General features: G+C 41.2%; 1 protein-coding gene across 4 annotated transcripts in view; it reads left to right on the top strand.

Moving 5' to 3' along the window:
* The window catches only part of LOC138622075 (roundabout homolog 1-like), a 92,078-nt gene that overhangs the window by 50,135 nt on the left and 22,155 nt on the right, over nucleotides 1-19,788 (top strand). For all 4 annotated transcript variants that reach the window (XM_069700557.1, XM_069700558.1, XM_069700559.1 and 1 more), the window contains 2 exons: nucleotides 15,298-15,455; nucleotides 19,353-19,473. In XM_069700557.1, the coding sequence (XP_069556658.1) occupies nucleotides 15,298-15,455; nucleotides 19,353-19,473 (279 nt within the window). The remainder of the gene's footprint in view (nucleotides 1-15,297; nucleotides 15,456-19,352; nucleotides 19,474-19,788) is intronic.

Raw genomic sequence — 19,788 nt, forward strand, 5'->3', positions numbered from 1 at the left:
AAATGTTGTTTTACATTCTGTGTGTGAGCAGATGTTTATGAGTAAGGGCACTTGTGTGCAGGGATTTTATAATTGTCTTCTTGATGTGTCTTTTGCCAGTAATTTCACAGCAAATGTGTTCGTGTTCTTTATGCGTTGTGTGACGGGATGCTTGATTGGCCTGTGCTGCTCGGGGGGGCTAATGTGTTGGTTTATTGGTGTTGTGTTAACAGGATAAAGATTTATGCGGGGGCAGACCAGCATGTGTTCTGTGGTCCACACAACAGATAGATAAATAAATGGAAATTGGGTCCATTTGTCACTGTCCGGGCTTGCCTGGGATGCCGAGTACCTGTGGAGAGCTGAGCCCAGCAGAGATGTGACAGTTTGTCCCCGTCAGTCCCTTATCGAGTCGTCTATCACACTTGTCCCTGCGAGCCGGCTGCAGCCCCCCTGCACGCACTACCACCGGCTCACTCCTCCACCAAAGGAGGGAGCAACAGGAAGAGCCTCGGCTCTGTTTGACTTCCTGCTGTTTGTGCTCACACCTTTTGAGAAAACTTATCAGTGGCTGAATTTGTTGCAGTAATGAAGAGCTACATGAAGCTTGGAAACCACATCTTGAAAGAGATGAGAAGAGCCCGCAAGATCAAGGCACATATTCTCCATTGAGGTGGAAATGATTTGCTCTCTTTTATCCGTGCACGCTACTCAACAGATTTTCATTTTCTTTTTAATCAAAAGTTAAGTTTATAACTCAAGAGTATTTTATTGATAAAATAAAAATGGATCAGCAGAGTGCGAAGATTTTCTCTTGTGATATGCATTTCAGCCTCTAAAATGATACGATTTCTTCAGTCAGAAATATTGTAGATATGCTGAGATGCACAAACTAAAGGGAGGTGAACTAGTAAACCTTTATTTGAGAAAATGCAGTAGTACTTTGTGTCTCAGAATGCCTTAATTGTTTACTTGTTCAATAGTAAACCCACACCTAGATCTTTCCATATGCTTAACAAAGTGTTTTGAATAGCCAAAGCATAACAATAAACTTCAGGATCCTCTCCAGACATTTATTAAGACATACAAAATACTCTGATTTAAACAATGATATATATGGTATGTTTTTTCCACAGAAAACTTATATTATCTTGTTAAAACGTCTTAAAATAACATCTACTCCTTCTCACTCATTAAAAATTCCAGAATCTGTGAATATGCAAATATTTGTTTGTGTTAGTGCACTGGAGGTTTCAAGTTTCCACTTGACAGTTAGGCAAGTTTAATATTGGAACCAGTTCAGCTTCCAAACTATTTGTGATGTCACAAATCTTGCTCATAGGCCTGACCCTTAAAACCAGATTTTCAATAAGAAAAGTTTTCCCCTTCAGCAGATAAATGTGAAAACAGCCTTCCAGTTTCAAACTCTGCACATACATCATTATGCTCAGTGAAACTCAAATGTTTTACTGTAGTAACAAGAAAAAAACATTTTTGAGTGAAGGGGGACTTTAAAGACATGAATACTTTGCAAAATGTTGTTAGTGAATGTATTTGCAACCTGGTTACTTAAACTTTTCCTCATTGGGTTGATAAAAATCCTTATCCAGATGGCATTATGTTTCCAACAAAACATATTTGCTGCAAATTAGTAGCATCTAAACATCATTTGTAGGAGATAGGATAGTTTATTAAAATTAATTTCCTCAGAGTACAAGTTATGGCATTAAATTGTAAAAAAAAAAAAAAAAAAAATCTTCTTGTGCTCAGTAAGTGCTGAGTTTAGCAGAAGCAACAGCAGTTTTTTTGGAACACAGAAGAAGTGGGTAATTACCATGGTTAATGACAGCTTTCATGGCTACATGGACAAAGAAAAGTCAAACCTCAGCAGTATAAAACCCAATAAAACAAAAAAAAAGCGCCGCAGCATCGGCCCCTTATCATTGGTTTTAAATATTATTAATCAGAATTATCAAAATTAGAATCTCACAAATGACAAATATGTGTCAGCTGTCTTGCCAAAGAATGTAAATTGTGAACTTTTAGGGTTATATATTTGAAATATCAAACCCGGCATTATGAACTAAGTAGAATCTGCTTTCACTGTTGTGTTCAGCCAGCAGTTTTTCTATTCATTTTTTTTCTGAGAGAGAGAGACGTTGAGACAGAGACAGACATGAAGCCACAGTGCAGTTGTGTGGTTTACTCTGGTATTCTGCTGACATGGGATCCATTAGGAGGGTTTGGGGGAAGGTGGGGGTGGAGAATGCACAACAGGACTGGTAGAGAGAGAGAGAGAAAGAGAAAAAAAGAGGCAAGCTCGGGCCTAAAAATCAGTGAGGGAAATCTAGCCTTTGCTGAAAGACTTTATGCAGCAGGTTTTGAAGTATAGCAGAGAAGAAAAAAGAAGATGGGGAGGAGCGAAGGCCTTGAGAGATGGTGAGATGGCTTAGAGGAAACAAAGGAGATGAGAGTAAGCAAGAGATTGAAGTTGGAAGACAGGAAAACACAAGGGGGAATGAAAAGCGATGAGGGTGTAGAGCACATGCAGAATGAGACGGAGAGACTAGGGGTTGGTGGGTGGCTGATTCAGCTGCCTTTGCAGTGGCAGAGAAACAAAACTGCGTGGTGGAACCTGTGCAAAAATGGCACACACCCCATCTGAGGGCATTGTCACTGCAACACATACAGGTGTGCACTTGCCTTAACCAAAATTGTTAATGACGCACACTATTGACCTCGTCTTGGCCTGCTAATTTGCTCCCATCCAGTCAGATGAGTCACTTAATGATAACGAGGACTGAGTCAGGATAGGTGCATATGTTTCAACAGAGCTTACTCATGGAATACTTCATACTAATGATAAGGCAGGGTGTCTGCAAGCACACACACACACACACACACACACACACACACACACACACACACACACACACACACACACACACACACACACACACACACACACACACACTTTTAGTGATCTTTCCTGTGGTGGCCAAATGATACCCTCCTTCCCTGTCATCACTGCAGTCTCGCACGCCAACCAATGGGAGTGTCACAAGTCGCGGAGACTGGAAACACCTGGAGGCAAGCATCATCCAGCAGTCAGTCATATTTATGTGGAATCAAACATTTGCAGATGAATGTTTGTAGCTACGGGGCTGCAGCAGTGTTTGCGATAGGGATTTACAGAATAGCACAGAAGGGGGGGGGGGGGTGACAGAAGATGACAGGGCACTGGATTGGCTGTATTTTCCAATGTACTTCATGTAATTATAGACGCCTCTCTCTGGGATGTACTTCTCTCACTTTGCTCACTTTCCTCAGAACATTTTCACATGCAAATGTCCACCTTTCCCCAATTGTGCTTCTGACCACAACATCAAACGGAATGAGCTATCAGAGACAAGACGGGGCGAAGCATCTAATATAATTTTTTTGCGTATAATCACGTTTTTTTTTTTTTTTTCTTCCTCTCTCTCTTACCCTTTGCATATAATTTTGGGCTCTCTGCTTTTCCCTCCCCCACGCCTTACCCGTGGACTCCGCTCGTCAGAAAGACAAATTACCCAGTGGGCTGCTCTTTTAGCTGTGCTTTCTGTACAATAATCAATTTGAGGACGAGAGAAAAGAGAAGGCTAGAAAAACGTGAAATTATTCATCAGGGTCTCTCAGTAGCGGGTTTGTAGAGGTGCGGGGGATGGTAGAGGCTACCTTGTCCTCCATGAGAGATAATTAGGGAGAAGACCAAAAAGCAGAAATGAGGGGAAGGACTACAGGCCCGCAGTGAGAGGGGAAAGGAAAAAAAAAAAACTAGAGACTGAGATGGAGAGGAGTAGGTGCAGAGTTTGGGGATTGTAGCTACTTGGAGAGCAGTTTGTTGTTATATTTGGAAATCTGAAGATGGTGTTTAGTTTGTTGTCCCAGCAACAGACAGATACACAAGAGAGGATGGAGAATAGACAGCTGGGGCTGGTGACGAGTGAAGAGGAAGTGCAGTGAGGAGGAGGAAGAGCTTTGAGCCGAGCACGAGTGTGAGCTTCAGTTAAACTGCTCGGGAGAAAAGAAGAAAAGCGCGAGCGGAGGAAAAAACGAGCCCCGGCTCTGCCTTGTGACGAGTGTTTATTCAGAGTCCTCTTGTTTCGTACCAATTAAGGGGGCTGGAGACTGCTTGGGCGCAGCCCTCCATGGTCTTCCTCCCTCCTCTGCTCAATCTGTCTTCACTCTCTTCTCTTCCTCTGCAGTCTTTGCTCTGTCTGCAATTTGGGATCATTTAAATAACCCGTCATGGATGTTTGACATTCATTTGATGACATTTTAAAATGCATTTAATATACATTTCTTCATTTATTATCACTTTCACTGTATTTCGGTATCCTTAATGTGTTTGTCTTGTGTTAATCACTTGTAATATCTAGAATAGACCTGCATTTGCCCTGTTCTTATCTGTACCCTTCCCTCGGCTGCTGCAATGACCCAATTTCCCAAGAGGGATCATTAAAGTTTCATCTTTCACCCCTCATTCATTCCTCTTCCCATTCATTCCTCCCTGGTGCAGCTCAGTCCAAACCAAACAAGCATGTCGTTTTACCAGTTTTCTGTTCCCGTCCCTCCTCTAAATCACCGCTCTTTAGCCTCTCCATGACTTGAAGGGCTTGTAAGTGCCAAAGACTACTGTTCCTAGGCTATATTGTAAGGCGAAACATTGCACGTGTTGCATTAATGTCATTTTATATGATCATTTCTGAAACCATGCTGAAGTTCATGGTGAGTAGGTATATTTTTTTTTTCTAAGCCGTCTTGGATAATTGTAAATGATTGAGAATTAGAAAGAAAAAGATGGAAGAAGCTTTCAAACCATGACTGATGCACTGACTAAATGTAATACAGTGGAGTGCTCACCGCATCATCCCTCCTCCACACCTTATTATCAATATCGAACACCTGACACGATGCGCTAAATGGCTCCAAATCAGCCAATCATTCAATTTTTCTTGTTACCTCTCTGCTGCATCTCTTCACATATCCATCAGTTGTGTGGAAATTACTCTGTGTATGCTTCAGTGTGGTGTCAAATGCAGCCCCGGTGCACGCCTTCATGTCATCTGATTCCACTATCTTCACCTGCATTGTCAGCATCTTTCCCTGTCACGAAAATGTAATTTTCCTCTGCTTGAATGAAAGCATTGTTGTGTTATAGTTGTGCATCTCACTGCAGAATGTATATCTCTCTATCAGCGTAATATGCCTCGGAATATAATGTCTGAAATATTTGTGTGAAAACAAGCAATGATTCTGTCTGCTATCTTTGCCTGATTTACTGTATGTTGTCCTTTTTTTTTTTTTTTTTTTAAGTCATACTGGGGAGTGCTATATATTTGCCCATGGCCCCTTTTCTCTCTTGGGCCCTCAGTTGTCTCTCAGATTGATGACAAAGGAAAGACTAGGGCACCTCCGGGTACATTAGGATGCAGAATGTAGCGGGAAGTACAAGCGTGTGCGCCGCGTGTGCTTTCGTTAACACATAACTTTACGTATTTTGGCACCTGCCTCCCCATAAAGCAGTCAAATCCAGCGCTGCATTCACTGTACCTCTTTGTCTCTTTGTTTCTGTATCTCCCACCCGTGCTCCTACTGTACGTCTTTGTCTTGCTCACTTTTCTCTTTGTTATAATACATTTCCCTCCCCACCGCCAACTCCTTCCTGATCCTCCTCCTCCTCCTCCTCTCACATCGCCTCTCTTTGTGACCTGGGTGCACTCCTCCCTTGGAGCATCTCTCCTGGGTTTTTGCACTTTATTATTTCCATCTCTGCCCACTTTGTCTTCTTTCACAAACAAAGGCCAGGTAGGAATTAGGGTAGACACTCATTTAAACAAAGAGTAGCCCACTAAGCGCCGGATTTATGCTCTGTGTGTAATTGCACGTGCCCTGGAGTTTGCCCCTCTTCTCTTTTTGTGTACAGTTCATGAAAGGTGCTTGTTTAGAGCTCAGCCTAGCCCAAGGATATTTTCCCAAACACCACTGCTCAGGTCACACTGCTCAAACAAAGGTTTCCATGGGCCAACGTACTGGAATACATTTGTCTCAAGGTCTGGCTACTGTCTGGTTTCTAGTTCTTTTGTTTTGCCAAACAAAAGCCTCTCTCACCAATATCTCTCCTTCAGGGGGAATTCATTCGCCCTATTAGTGGAAAAATCTAGAAATGTGTTTTTTGTCTCTGCAAAATAACAAATTTAAATTAATTGACATACTCACACACACATACTTACACGCCTCTCTCCACTAACCATATTTTATCTACTAGTTAATGTTCCCAATTACTCTGTCAAACACTGCCAACGTTTTGCAGCGTGGCACGCTTATTGAAATGGTAATGCAACCATCTCAAAGTGAAAGTCTTTCATTCACTGGCTTCTAAGTGGATTTATTCATGACAATTTACTCTTCTCATGCAGGATTACACTAATGAGAGGGTTAAAGGGTGGTGTGTGTGTGGCTTCTCTGCTTTCATGCAGGGACTCTTGCCCTGGAGAAAAAAAAGGGCCACGTTTCCACTGCCTCCAGCTCTCCATTATTTAGAAGAAGAGGACTTGATTTGGTTTTGTACCATTCCCATTCTTATTGGGACCCACTTCCTGCTATCTAAAGGATTCAGATGTCCTGCTATTGCTGTCACAATTACCAGTGACATCGTCATTTATTTTCATTGTATTTTTCTTTCTGTCTCACTTGCTTCCCACTTGGAACAGGCCGTAAAAGTAATAAAGCAATGCTTGTGTGCCACGGGACCAGAGTCTGAACCATCTGCTGGCAGGAGGTCAGGTCCCCACGGGGAGGTGTTGTTCATACAGATCTCAAGTCTATAGGTCATTGTGCTTGGAGTTCAACAATCCCCAGGTTTTGTCCGAGGCTCTATTGCCATTTCAACCTGCTGCTGTCAACACCCTGTCATACACCTCTCTGTGTCCCCTTTCCTGTCGCTCATTAGTGTCATCCACCCAGCATTCCCTCTTGTTTGCTGGTCCACCTCCTGTTAACACTCGGCCAGGAGGAATTCCAGTTGTTTGGAATAATTAATTCACACTTTCTTGGAGGACTGGGAATTGTGGTCAGTTTCCAATTTTGTATGTAGCTGCAGGTGTTTCAAGGAAAAGGACACACCAAAGTAGTTATAAAGATTTATAGCATCAGGTTTAAAATCTCTTTGTCCACAAAGTGTAGGCTGTATACATGTGTATATATATATATATATTTATTTGAGCTTCAAAAATAACCAATCATACAAGGCTTGTAGCATCAGACACCTGAAGGAGCACTTCCTCCTTGTAAATATAAGACTCCACACAAAACATAAAGGACCTGCTTCCTTTAGTCAACTTTAATTTGCAAAGAGAACATTGCCTCTCCCTACAATTATTGTGTGTCCTGAGGAAGAAAAACACTTCCCTGAAAGCATTTGCACTTATTAAATGGACCAAGCTTCCACTCTGAGTCTGATTCAACCTCCATTCATTTATGTTTTGCTTAATAGAAGCTTGATTTAATTAAATAATGAACCTTGACAAAATTAATTAGAAAATATACTTAATCATTAAAATCCCCCAACAAGCTCATCACTATTGTGTGGATTCGATTGATGCCAGAGAAAATAAATTAAACATAACTAATGGAAAGATAGATCTACTATTTTTTAATTTACTTTTCTCTTAATTGCAAAGTAATCCAATTTAAGGAAAGGGCACCACATTGAACAAAAAGAAACCCTGTGGGCCGACTCCAACAGTCCAGTGACATCAGTGTAGGCAGTGATTGCCCATGTAGCACGGAAGCTTGTCATTGTTACCGGAATGTATAATCACCCGCTCTCCCCCTTTATAACCAACTAGATAAATTATTGTGGCAACTACTGAGTTATACATACACAGTGGAACACTTGAATAAAACCCCACAGATAGAAAACTTTACAAACCAGTGAGGTTGCACCTGCAGCCCAGGGAAATAAATCACATATTTATGAAGTTATGGTTGCTTGGAACAAAATGATATATTCACGTCTAAGGACATAAATATTTTCTGGTAATGACAACCACACGTTGCATAATGAGAAGGTCAAATTAGAGCAAGTTAGTTAGTTGTTATTTATTGTAAACAAATGGAAGAAAATTATATGTGGTATCCAGGAGAGATTCAGTAGTTAACTTCACCGATATGGACAAGTAATTTTCAAACTCAAGCTTCTCTGGTCGCTGTACTGTTTACCTTAGACTCTATGGTCAATATGTAGCAGGGGAGTCCTGTGAAGCTTTATAATTTGGTCTAAAGACGGAATTCCATGTACTGAATTATTTTTATGTCTCTGCAACAGCTGTGGCCAGAGACAAGTTTTCAGGTTGTTCATCCATCTGTCCCATTTTTATGAACGAGACACCTCAGAAACACCTTGAGGAAATGACTTCAAATGTGACTCAAGCGTTCACTTGGACTCAAGGATGAACTGATTAGAGTTTGGTGGTCAAAGGTCACGTAACGTGTTTGTGGCCATAACTCCAGAAATTGTACACTGATAATTCTCAAATGTTGCAGAAATGGTGAATAGAATTTAAATCTAATCACTTATCATTTATATCCAAAAAGGTCAAAGGTCAACTGCACTGTGACATCAAAATGTTCTGCAAAAAACACTTTTACAGACATTATTCAGCACCATAACAGAACAGGAGGAACAGAAGAGGACCTTGTGACCATATTTCATACCTATATTTGAAGCATTGTCTACTGCAATGGCTACAACTTTATTGGCCAAATTTTCTTCAAAGTCTTCACCACATGTATGATATGAGTCTGGACGAACACAGTAAATTAACAAAAGTTGTGTGTGTAAATATTTTCAGAAAACAAGAAAAAAAAGTCATAAACAGACAAGCAACTGTACAGTTTGTCTGTTCCCTTAACATGTGTAGTCTTTTTTTCCTGCATCATGTTGCTGCTCAGACTGCGGATCAAATAGATTCAGCTTTTGAAAATACTAGTTTATTAATTGTTTTGGTTTATTATAAGAAAGAGACTGTTTTGGCGCAACAAGAGGAACTCTGAGTCAACCCCTTTTGTGTAATTGACAATTTTCCGAACCCTATCAGAGCTGCTCGGCCTCTGTTTTACCGAGCTCCTCAGCCACCTCACTAATTCCCCCTAATCTGCTTCATGCTCGTCTGTCTTTTCATATCTGCCCTCTCCTTACTCTCAGCGGTGCTTTCTCTCTTACATGGGGAGAGGAGCTTAAAATGGAGGTTATACAATCCTTTTAGCTGGTTTTAATATCTGCCCCTCAGGAGTGATGTGTTCTGCACGTACATCAACCGGATTAGTGTATCAGAACTTCCGAGAATTGATGAACCATCCTCACACACACACACACACACACACACACACACACACACACACACACACACACACACACACACACACACACACACACACACACACACACACACACACACACACACACACACACACACACACACACACACAAGCTGACACAGCACCATGGTACACATAAAACTCATTATTTACTTACTAAAATAAATACATAATGGAGTCTGTGAAGCGATGGCCATTCAGTTTTAGGCCTGACAGGATGCCATTCACTGAATCTGAGAGGGTAAGAGTTAAAAGATCAGAACAAATATTATAACTGGGAGCTTTATCTTAGTAAGTGAGCCACTATGTTGAGTTAATTGGCTCACCAACATAAGATAGATTTATGGCCCGCATGCAAAAAAATTCTTTGCCCTGGGACTTCTTTGAGTAATGATTCTTATGCAGTAAATGAAATTCAAATAGGGGAGCTTGGGGAGGACGGGCAAGGAATTTTTGTTGCCTTTATAAGCAGTGGGCGCTGTCTTCTGGATGCTAGTGTGTATTTTACAAATCTCAGGTGGCATAGTTATGAGACTGAGCTAATGCTTGTATGCTAATTTGTATGTGTGGGACCTTCATTTTTTTCTTTTTTTTTTCTTTATTGGATTTGCTTGGATGCAGTTCACATTATGTTATTGGCTTCGGTCGGCGCTTCTAAAAAGGGGGTACGGAGGCCCACTGGACCTCCTGTATGAATGTTTGTGTCTGCCTCTTTATTCAACTTATCTGACCAACTATTATACATGAGCTGCACATATTGGTTTTTCTGTGGAGCAGCTGTTTCTCCTGCAGCTTTCTGTCTCTCTAGACAACAGTTCGGGGTGGAGGAGGGTGGAGAAGGAGGAGGGTGGTGGTGGTGGTGGATAGATGCAGAGAGGTAGGGGGGTAGGCAGAGGTCAGGAGATAGATTGTGAGAAAAGTCAAAGATTTCATATCTGCTGGGATTGAGTGATAGCTGTATTTTTAAGGTTAGCTTTGAGTATTTTTTTGTATTTTTTTTTGTATATATATATTTCCAAGTCAGTGCTCTGGGATATTTTTGTCAAAGAAGACTGGTTTGGATTTGAGCTGAAATGAATGTTGTGAAGCACTGGGAGACATTAAGACTTCAGGACACTGTAATAGATGCCAGTACTTATTTTTACTTATTACTAGTTACGCTTGGAATAATGTGTTTTAGTGCAGTCTACGTCTAGAGTGCCACGAAACGCAGAACAAACCATAATTCCAGCTTCTGCCTCAGTCTCGCTTCCATTTTAGTATTTACATATTACAGACATGGTCTGATGAAATACAAGAAAAAGTAGTCACACTGTACCTACAAATGCTAGAATACGAGATGAATACAAACACTATTAAAAGTCATTTTTAGAGATAAAGTCGATGCTTTGCCTAATTTTTTTCATTTTGAACTTGATTTCCAAGACAGCTTTTGCTCTCATTTGTTGTAACCATAACTATATAACTTGAATAAGTAACTGATTTAATGAATGTATTTATAAACAATGTATAATGTTCCATTGGATTAATGCTTAAATAGAGAGTCTGTCATTAATTATTTTGCATTTAACTGGTAATTTGATACAATTTAATAACCTTTGAACTGCTGGCAACGTGACCGCCATCTTTAATGTGTTGTCGATATTTTAATTCCATTTTGAAATTCTGTTTTGGTCAAACCAAAACCAACAGATTCTCAAAAGAAAGTCACTTTCTCATAGCTAATAAACAGAACAGTCCTGGTTCTAACTCGCCTTAAAACCACAACTTGTTGTATGTATGTTTCAGTTTTTGTACAGAATAAATGGCATGTTATACTAATAGGTCTGATTTAACAGTGCTGGAAAGCAATTCCTTACTTTTTTTTAATTTTTTATCTTTGAATGGAGCCAGGCTTGCAGTTTCCCTCTGTTTACAGTCTTTATGCTAAGCTAACTGTTTGCTGGCTGAATAGCTTCATATTTAACATATAGATGTTTTTCTCATCTAACTCTCGGCATGAAAGCAAATATAGGTTTCCTGGAATTTCCACTATTCACCTAATAGCAAAGACACAACCATATAAAACATTTTCTGACATAAGAGACCATTTTGACAATCGAGGAATGTATTAATTTAATTACTTAAAGTAAGGGTTGGTGTCTGTCCATTTTCTCAGAAAAGAAAGCATAACATTTTTGGCGGCTAATTATGCTCATCAAGCTCCCACTCAATTGTAAAAATATTTCTTAATATTTAATGTCTTGAGTCAACAGTGACATCGATGCCATGGCATGTTCCCCTGCTTTCATTTGTCTTCTACTTCTATGAAACTATAATTTACATCTCAAACTAATGATGCACAAACACCAAATTATTCTCATTCATTCTTCAGAAAACAAAGACTCTTAACAGGCAGCTTTTACTGTGTTCCTCCACTATAATATAAGTTGGAAGCAGAAGCCTCCACAGCTGTTGCCCTGCTTTGGACAGATCTGATATTAAACCATGAATGCCTTACAGTGACACTGATCTTGACTTTGGGACATTAAAGTGATTTCTGTACTAAAATAGCTGTACAGCTGAATCTGCTGTGTGACAACTTTGAATGCAAAACGGAGCACCAAAGCAGGCTAAGTCAAAACTGCCATTTCTCTGATAGTCCCGTGCGGTGATGCAGTGTGATAAGGTCATTGTGTGTGCCCCCATCCCTCCCGATATGGGGTTTGATTGTGTTCTTTTTTGGTCCAGTTGGACTCTGCGGAGAGGATTATTGGAGCTCGGCTGCAGCAGGCCTTTCAAGCTGTGGCTCAGGCTCCAGAGGACTAACAACAAGTCAGACACTGTCAGATCCAGACTAGTGAGGCCAAGGGCTGATGCTTTGAAGTGGGCTATGAGATTCTCATCTGGAGAGATCAGATGGAGGGAGAAAAGACGACAGCAGAGAGGTGCAAAGCTCCAGTTAAATAGGCAGGCTGGATTTGACTTCAGAAGCTGTGGAGGTGGGTTTCACTGAATCCAGAGTCTGAATGCTATGAATGGCTTCAAAAACCTGTGAAATCCGCATGTGTGCAACTTGTGTGAAATAAACAAGTCTAATTTGAGAATGACCAGAGAGACGTGATAATGTACAAAGCCTTAAAATGCGCAAGCAAGAAAAAGGGACAAGAAGGAAAAACAGGATTAAAGCAAAGAAGTTTTTGAAGTTTGCACGAACATATACTATAAATATTGATGAATCTGCAATCAAGCATACTGACAAAAAAAAAAAAAAAGGTAAAGAGAGAGGGTTTAATTTGTGGTGATTGTCCACTGTATAATTCTCCAAACGTCCTTCAAATCAGCAGTTTTTCATCAGTCTCCGGTCTATGTAGCCTGCTTTTTGCAAATGCTACTGACTTAAGGGATTTCAGGCTAGACAGTGGTGTCAGCAACATCACTCCCAGGGACTAAATTGTCAGGATGTGTTTACAGATGAAGCAGAAATTATATGAATTGTGTGTGCAGCTATAGATGACAAGAAAAGAGGCTAATGCAAGAGAGCAGGAGGAATTGAAGACTGTCGAGAAACTGGGGAGAAGAAAGGAGTCTAAACATAGTTTCAGTTTTGAGAATCAGAGGACTTACATTTGTGTATGCTTCTATGGTTTTTACTTGGGCATGCATAATTTCCCATTATAAGGTAATAAGCAGATACATTTTCTCTCCTGATAATATAAACAGTCAGTTTTACAAACACATGTTTCTGATTATTTGGATTATTTGTGTACTCGATAGCAGGACGTGCAAAAAGCAACCAACTTTTCCTTGTTCACAAAGACATGCACACTTATGAGAACATTCGTCGCTAACCTTCCCAAGCTCCCTTCGCTTTTAATCCTTATCTCCACTTGCCTTACTTCTTACACTGACTCCAAAGCTTTTACAAAAAAACACAAAAAAATACATCTTTAACAAAGAGCCTTGAGGAAATAGCTTTCAAATCCTAAGGAAACATTTGGATCTCAGAATAGTAAAAGCAGATGTGTAACCTGATTGCTGTTGGAATTAGAAGATAGTATCAGTCAATCAATCAACACACACACACACACACACACACACACACACACACACACACACACACACACACACACACACACACACACACACACACACACTGTACACAGAACTGTGATGGTCTCACTTTCTTCCTGTCTGAAGTAACCTCAACCGTGTTTTTCTGTCCCACGAGGAATGCCTTTTATCATGTGACACGGTGGTGTTGGCGGCAGCGGTGGTGGTGGGGAGTGAGGGAGGGGGGTGGGGGCTGGTGGGGTCGTCAGACAGCTGTTTCCCATCAGCATTCAGTCATCTGCAGTCAGCCAGTCGCAGCCCCTGCTCAGAGGGATCAGAGGGGCAAAGCAGCGGAGTGGAGCTCAAAGACATGCGGGGGCCAAAATGCGTCCAATTAGAAGGTCATCCCAATTTGTTCTCTCGTATCCACGGCGGTCATCAGGCTTCTCGGGCCTGCTTTGCCCAGTGTTACGTACAAATCCGTGTAGCCAGAGGTGAACGGGTTTGCAGCCATCTGGGAGTGATTATGCCTTTTTCCTCATTGTTTCCTGTCTTTTTCACCCCAACCCAGCTCCTCTGAGCTACGCTGTTTCTGCCTGCTCCGCGTTGGCTCGGCTCCCTTGGCTTGTTCAGGTTCTAAGCCCCTCCTGTAATTTAAGACTGGGAATGCTTAGCAGCAGTCACTCATGCACAGGCGCCTACATTAGCACATGTTGTTCACCTCGTCAGGAGCAGAAAGCTGCTCAGCGATATGGAACCAAAGCTTGTTTTCATTATGATGAACCCCATTTCTACTTCATGCAACCCAGTTCCATTTTCTGTCTTGCTGTAATCTTGCAAATAACAGTCTCATACTGCACTATGAAGCTTTGCATGTTAGTGAAGGCTGCTGGAGACAGGAAGGAGAGCTGCCTGTGGCCAACAGAAATCACCCTCTTCTGATGGCCTTCTTGGATTAGATGCAAGTTTTGCTTTGTCTCCAGTTCAGCTTGTGGCTGCAAGAGCTTCTTTTTTTTCTGCTCACAGGCTACTCGTTGTGGAAAGATGATAAATTGCTGTGGTAGTTTTCTGCCTGCTGCTACAGTGCAGACGTCTGGATCCCACCTTTCTGCAGAGCGTTATTGCAGTGTATCTTCTCGTCTTACTGTCGGCCATTAAAAGAACCAACGTCCTCAGCAGCTAGTCTCAACAGACCCTGTTAGAGTGAGAGAGAAACCCCATGAGGGATCCTGGGAGATTGATGAATGATGGCTATAAGATACAAGATAAATAGGAAGTTAACAGTGTATTACTGGGAATGTATTTGAAGCAAGTGATTGTGTGCTGCACTTTAAAAGTGTGCTGGACAGAGCTAGCAAACAACCCTCCATTATGCTGCCATCAAATGGGACTTGGAAGGTTATATTTGCGACATGGGAAGTCAAGTGCGCAATATCCTGCCGTTCAAGTGGTTTAAGTCTCGAGTACACTGTTGCTAGGTGACTAACAATGCAGCGGGTCACGGCCTAGTTTCTATCACAAAAGTGTTGATAGTTTTGTGCTTGTTGCATTTCGTTGCCGTGCTGGGAACAAGAAAACGTAAAGAAAAAGCTATTTCCCTGGGCTGTGACATTTAAAACCAGCTTATAGTCCATGTCAGAATTTCTAAACTCAGTCACAGCTCTCACAAGTGGGAATTTTTAGTTCTACTACATCATACAGTCATTGAAATGGACTGAAAATGAATTGACACAACAAACACAACCGCACTCCAAGACACTGATAATATGAACAAATATTAGGATTTACCATGGTGCATTCATGGTCAAACATCATTAAACCCCCCCTCTGTGTATTCTTCTGCTTGTCTGGTGTGTTTTCCAGTTTTACGGGACGACTTCAGACAGAACCCCGTTGATGTGATGGTTGCAGTGGGTGAGCCGGCGGTGCTGGAGTGCCAACCACCCCGTGGACACCCTGAACCCACAATCTCCTGGAGGAAAGACGGGGCCAACTTAGATGACAGAGATGAACGCATCACGGTAAAGGATCCTACTTTGACCTTCAACATTAGACATCTTCCTGAATAGGGCTGCAATTATAGATTTTGTTCCGTTATTTTATTTTTAATCGGCAAATTATCAAATTTAATAAATTGGAACGAGTAATTTGTTAATCGATTACGAAAGTTGTTTCCCATACATTTTCTGTTGCTCAACTATTGATTTATCCGGTAGTTGTTTCACCTCTAGTTCTGACCTTTAATGTAAAGTTCAAGGAGAGATCGTTGCATGAAGTCAATCACGTGGCTTCAGAAACACTGTGCTGCACAAACCTTTTGGCGTAAATCTTTGATAGTCAGTCGCCCTTTGTGGAACTTTAAAGAACAAATTACCTCTCATCTCAGTAGGAATGCAACGCTTATGAAGATGAGATTGCAAGATATTTTTCATCATCGCTAAACCTCTATCTGGTTTTCACAAACAAAAAAGCCACTTGGATTTATTTGGCACCGAAAAATGCTAACAATAAAATAGAGCTTCAGAAACAAGAAGTACATATGATGCTGCTTTGCCGCATATGCTGTACCTGACAACAATAGAAAACAGCAACAAATATGAGCTGCAGTATCACATTAATCTAATACATTATATTTGTCATGTGGCATGCAGCACGCAGCAGTGATTTTATTTTCATGTTTGTGTATACACTGAATATATTTAGCATCTGATGGGCTAGGCAAGTGAGAACGGGCCTCTAATTCCTCTAACTCAAGAAAACAACCAGGTTTAGGTAACTCAGATAACCGTCTCCATGTGTATGTGCAGGTGTGTGTGTGTGTGTAGATTTGTTTATTTGAATGTCTCTGTGTGCTCCCAGGAGCAGATTCAAAGCTCATGTTAGTGTGGAGTGACAGGTAGCGTCTCTCTGGGGGACTGTGATGGACAGAGCAGCTATCTCTGATTTAAGGAGAGGGACAGATCAGAGCTGAGGGGTGGGGTTGGGGTGTGGGGTGGGGGTGGGGGTGGGGGTGTGGGCTTCTATGAGGGAAATACAAAGGCTGCTTTCTGCTTTGTACTTTCTACGTGCCTGCCTTTGTCCTCCCTAATCATCTTTTCTATATGGAAATGTGTCTTTGCCGTGAGTCAAAGAAATTACTTACTGTACAAAGACCAAAGGAGTCCACCACAAGTGATTCATGGCAACTTCCCATCCTTTTGATAATCTCTCTTTTGGCCTGGACCATCAGTTATTAGTAGTGATAGGAGGATAAAGTTGTGACTCCTGAAAATATAATTAATCAATAATTTAAGTGCATTTATGCAACAAAAATCACTCTATAAGCTACCTCAGAATTTGTATGTGTCTTCAGGGTATACAGTGAACCCTCGTTTATCGCGGGGGTTACGTTCCAAATAGAAACCGTGATAGGCGAAATCCGTGAAGTAGTAACCTTTATTTTACAATTGAAATAGATAGAACTGGACATGAAATATATCTACGTAACATATAGTTGTAATGTGATTTCAATGCACGATGCAAATCCGTGAAGCAGCGAGACCGTGAAAGGTGAACCGCGTTATAGTGAGGGTTCACTGTACAAGGCTATATGGAGGAGAAACAGAACACATTGAAACGGAACAGAGAGGGAAACTGAGGTTTCAGTGTCCGAGATGGAGGATAGACAAACCACATTTGGATTTCGTAGCGATGGAACTGCTGCTAAAAACGATGAGTGGTCAGTCCTGGAAATAAAAGAGCTCTTTGGCCCGCTCTTTAATCAGCTGCTAAAGTTACTCGTGCAGCAGTATTTACACCAAACAGCAAAAAGGTTGCAGAGCAGAAGTATAACATTAGTCAGTGGCATTGGTCAGATCATCTCGAGAAATACTTTACTGGCAACATTACGGTGCTGCAAAATTTGATATTTGTTCATCAACGGATGATTATTACATGGACACAGTGGTCGAAGTGCCCACATGCAGTATCTGACACACAAATCTCTTAATCCAGGACTTAAGTAAGTAATGTCAATCACCTGAATTTAATATGGTTATGCTTTTTATTAAACACAATGGAGCTGGCTCTATGAAACTCATAACTACAGTATGCAGAAGATTAAGAGCTAATAATAAATTATGTCTTCATATCATAGGTTTCTCTATTTGATATTTTCAACTACATTGTGTAACTTGTATTAATAACTCTTTAAATTTCATGCAATTACTTTTCATGTACAAATAGGCCACACAAAATGAAAATATATATATATATATATATATATATATATATATATATATATATATATACATATAAAGCCAGACTTCGATATGTATATTCTAATATTTAATTTGGCCCAATTAAAGTTGTAATAATTTGCAAGAGCTAAAACATCAGACATCCTTGTAGGAATCCTAGCAAGTAGCAGAGGTTATACATCACTTTTAAAGTGCAGCACACAATCACTTGCTCATTCATGGCAGCATAAACACTCGTGTTATGTTTTTAGTCAAACATGGAACATTTTACCCCGTTGTGATCCCAAACATCCAACCCTAACCCTAATCCATTGAATGCTGACAGGAATGACTGAATCTACAATACTCGCTCCCAAATTCCCCCACGTGCTCCCCTGTGATTGCTAGTGGTTGGCATTGTGTGTCTGCAGTACACACAACCACAAGTCACACCACAGTTTGTTAAGTCTTCCTCTTAAAACCGCATCGTTTACAACAGATTTGAAATGTCTGCCGTAGTTAGGCCACTCTTAGTATTTATTTATTTGGTGGACAGTGCGAACTGTTTGTGGTGGAAGGTTTAGCCCGGAGGAGGCTGACTAATAAATGAAAGCCTGCTGGTCTTGTCCCTGCAGCAGCAATTTAATGATGTATTCTATCTGTACGCTGGTGAATGGAGAGTACCCACCAAGCCAGGTGCTTTCTAGCATGACGCCGAAGCACCCAGCCCGCTTTATGGACGCAGCAACTGTAGGCAGCCTCGACCTCTGACCCCTGTTAAGAAATGGCAGAGCTGTGCTGTGTGCTACGTGTGTCTGTGGCAGGCATGCATGAATAGTTTGATTCCTTCGCCTAGTGTGAGTAGGAAAGAAGCAATCTCAAAGCATAATAACGGGGCAGAAAGTTTAATTGAAGCTGATGCCTGCGAGAAGGTTTCAGATGTCTGGTTGCAGAGAGTGTCTTTGTGTTTGTTTTTTAGGTCTTCAGATCAGTATGTTTTCACTATGCAGTACCACGTCTACTCACTGCTGTTCTGGTATCACCTCTAACACTGGGTAGCTGCAGACTATGAGAACAGAAACTCGCATTCAAAGCACTGTAAAGACGGCTACCATGGTCTGTGGGGGCGTAGTGGTGGATAGAAAAGACTGAAAACAGCATGGAGCGCACATGTCATCGACCTTTTTGTTGTGTGGGTGTGCCTGTGTGTGTGAGCATATATATGGAAGGGAAAGAAAAAAAGTTTGGGAAAGGCAAAGTAAGCTGACAGAACATCTAAGAAACATCTCTACAAAGAGGCCGTGTCTTTGTTCCCAGGGTTCTCGCGGAGCACTAGATATGAATTATGTAATTTCATAATAGGTGACCTTCCGTGCAGCTTGAAAGACAGTGCAAATTCTATTCCTCAGATATACAGAGCAATACTGATGCACACAAGCTTGCACAACACTGTTGTTATCCCATCAAGTGCACAAAAAAAAAGGATTATTTTCCCAGTGGAAAACAGCCAAAGATGTAATTATATGCGGGTGGCAATGTCACACAGAGGAAACATTAGCTGTGGCCCATTTTATCATACAATTTCAAAATTTACAGCCAAATCATTACATGCATTATGAATATGCACAAGACACATAAGGTCGGCCAGATCCTGTGCAAATACAGCAGTGCAAATATTTATTTTTCTCTGCTTTCTTTTAGATTCGGAGCGGCAAGCTGATGATCACCAACACCAGGAAGAGCGATGCGGGGAAGTACATCTGTGTTGGAACCAACATGGTGGGAGAGAGGGAGAGCGAGATCGCCGAACTCACGGTGCTCGGTAAAATTTGTCATTGCGTTTCACAACGTTGCAGCGCTTCACTTTGTCTAAGTGCTCTCTCAGTTCACGTGGTTTTAGTTTGCCGGGCCAGCGTACGAGGTTTTTTGTCTGCGGGGTATAATAACCCATTAATTATGTTGATTATGCAGCTCTACTATCCAAACATGCGCTGAATGTCTACCGCTGCTCCATCTGAAACGTTATAACCTTTAAATATAAGAGCTCACCATGGTACTGTGCATCCAACACCTCCCACCCCTAAATGCCTGATTCCATTCTCTATTCTCCACTCCACCCCCCCTTCACACACACACA

Source organism: Brachyistius frenatus, unplaced genomic scaffold, assembly GCF_029030835.1.
Source record: "Brachyistius frenatus isolate BFR_SWC_R1_liver_20210118 unplaced genomic scaffold, ASM2903083v1 Contig_34, whole genome shotgun sequence".
In the NCBI taxonomy this organism is placed as follows: Eukaryota; Metazoa; Chordata; class Actinopteri; family Embiotocidae; genus Brachyistius; species Brachyistius frenatus.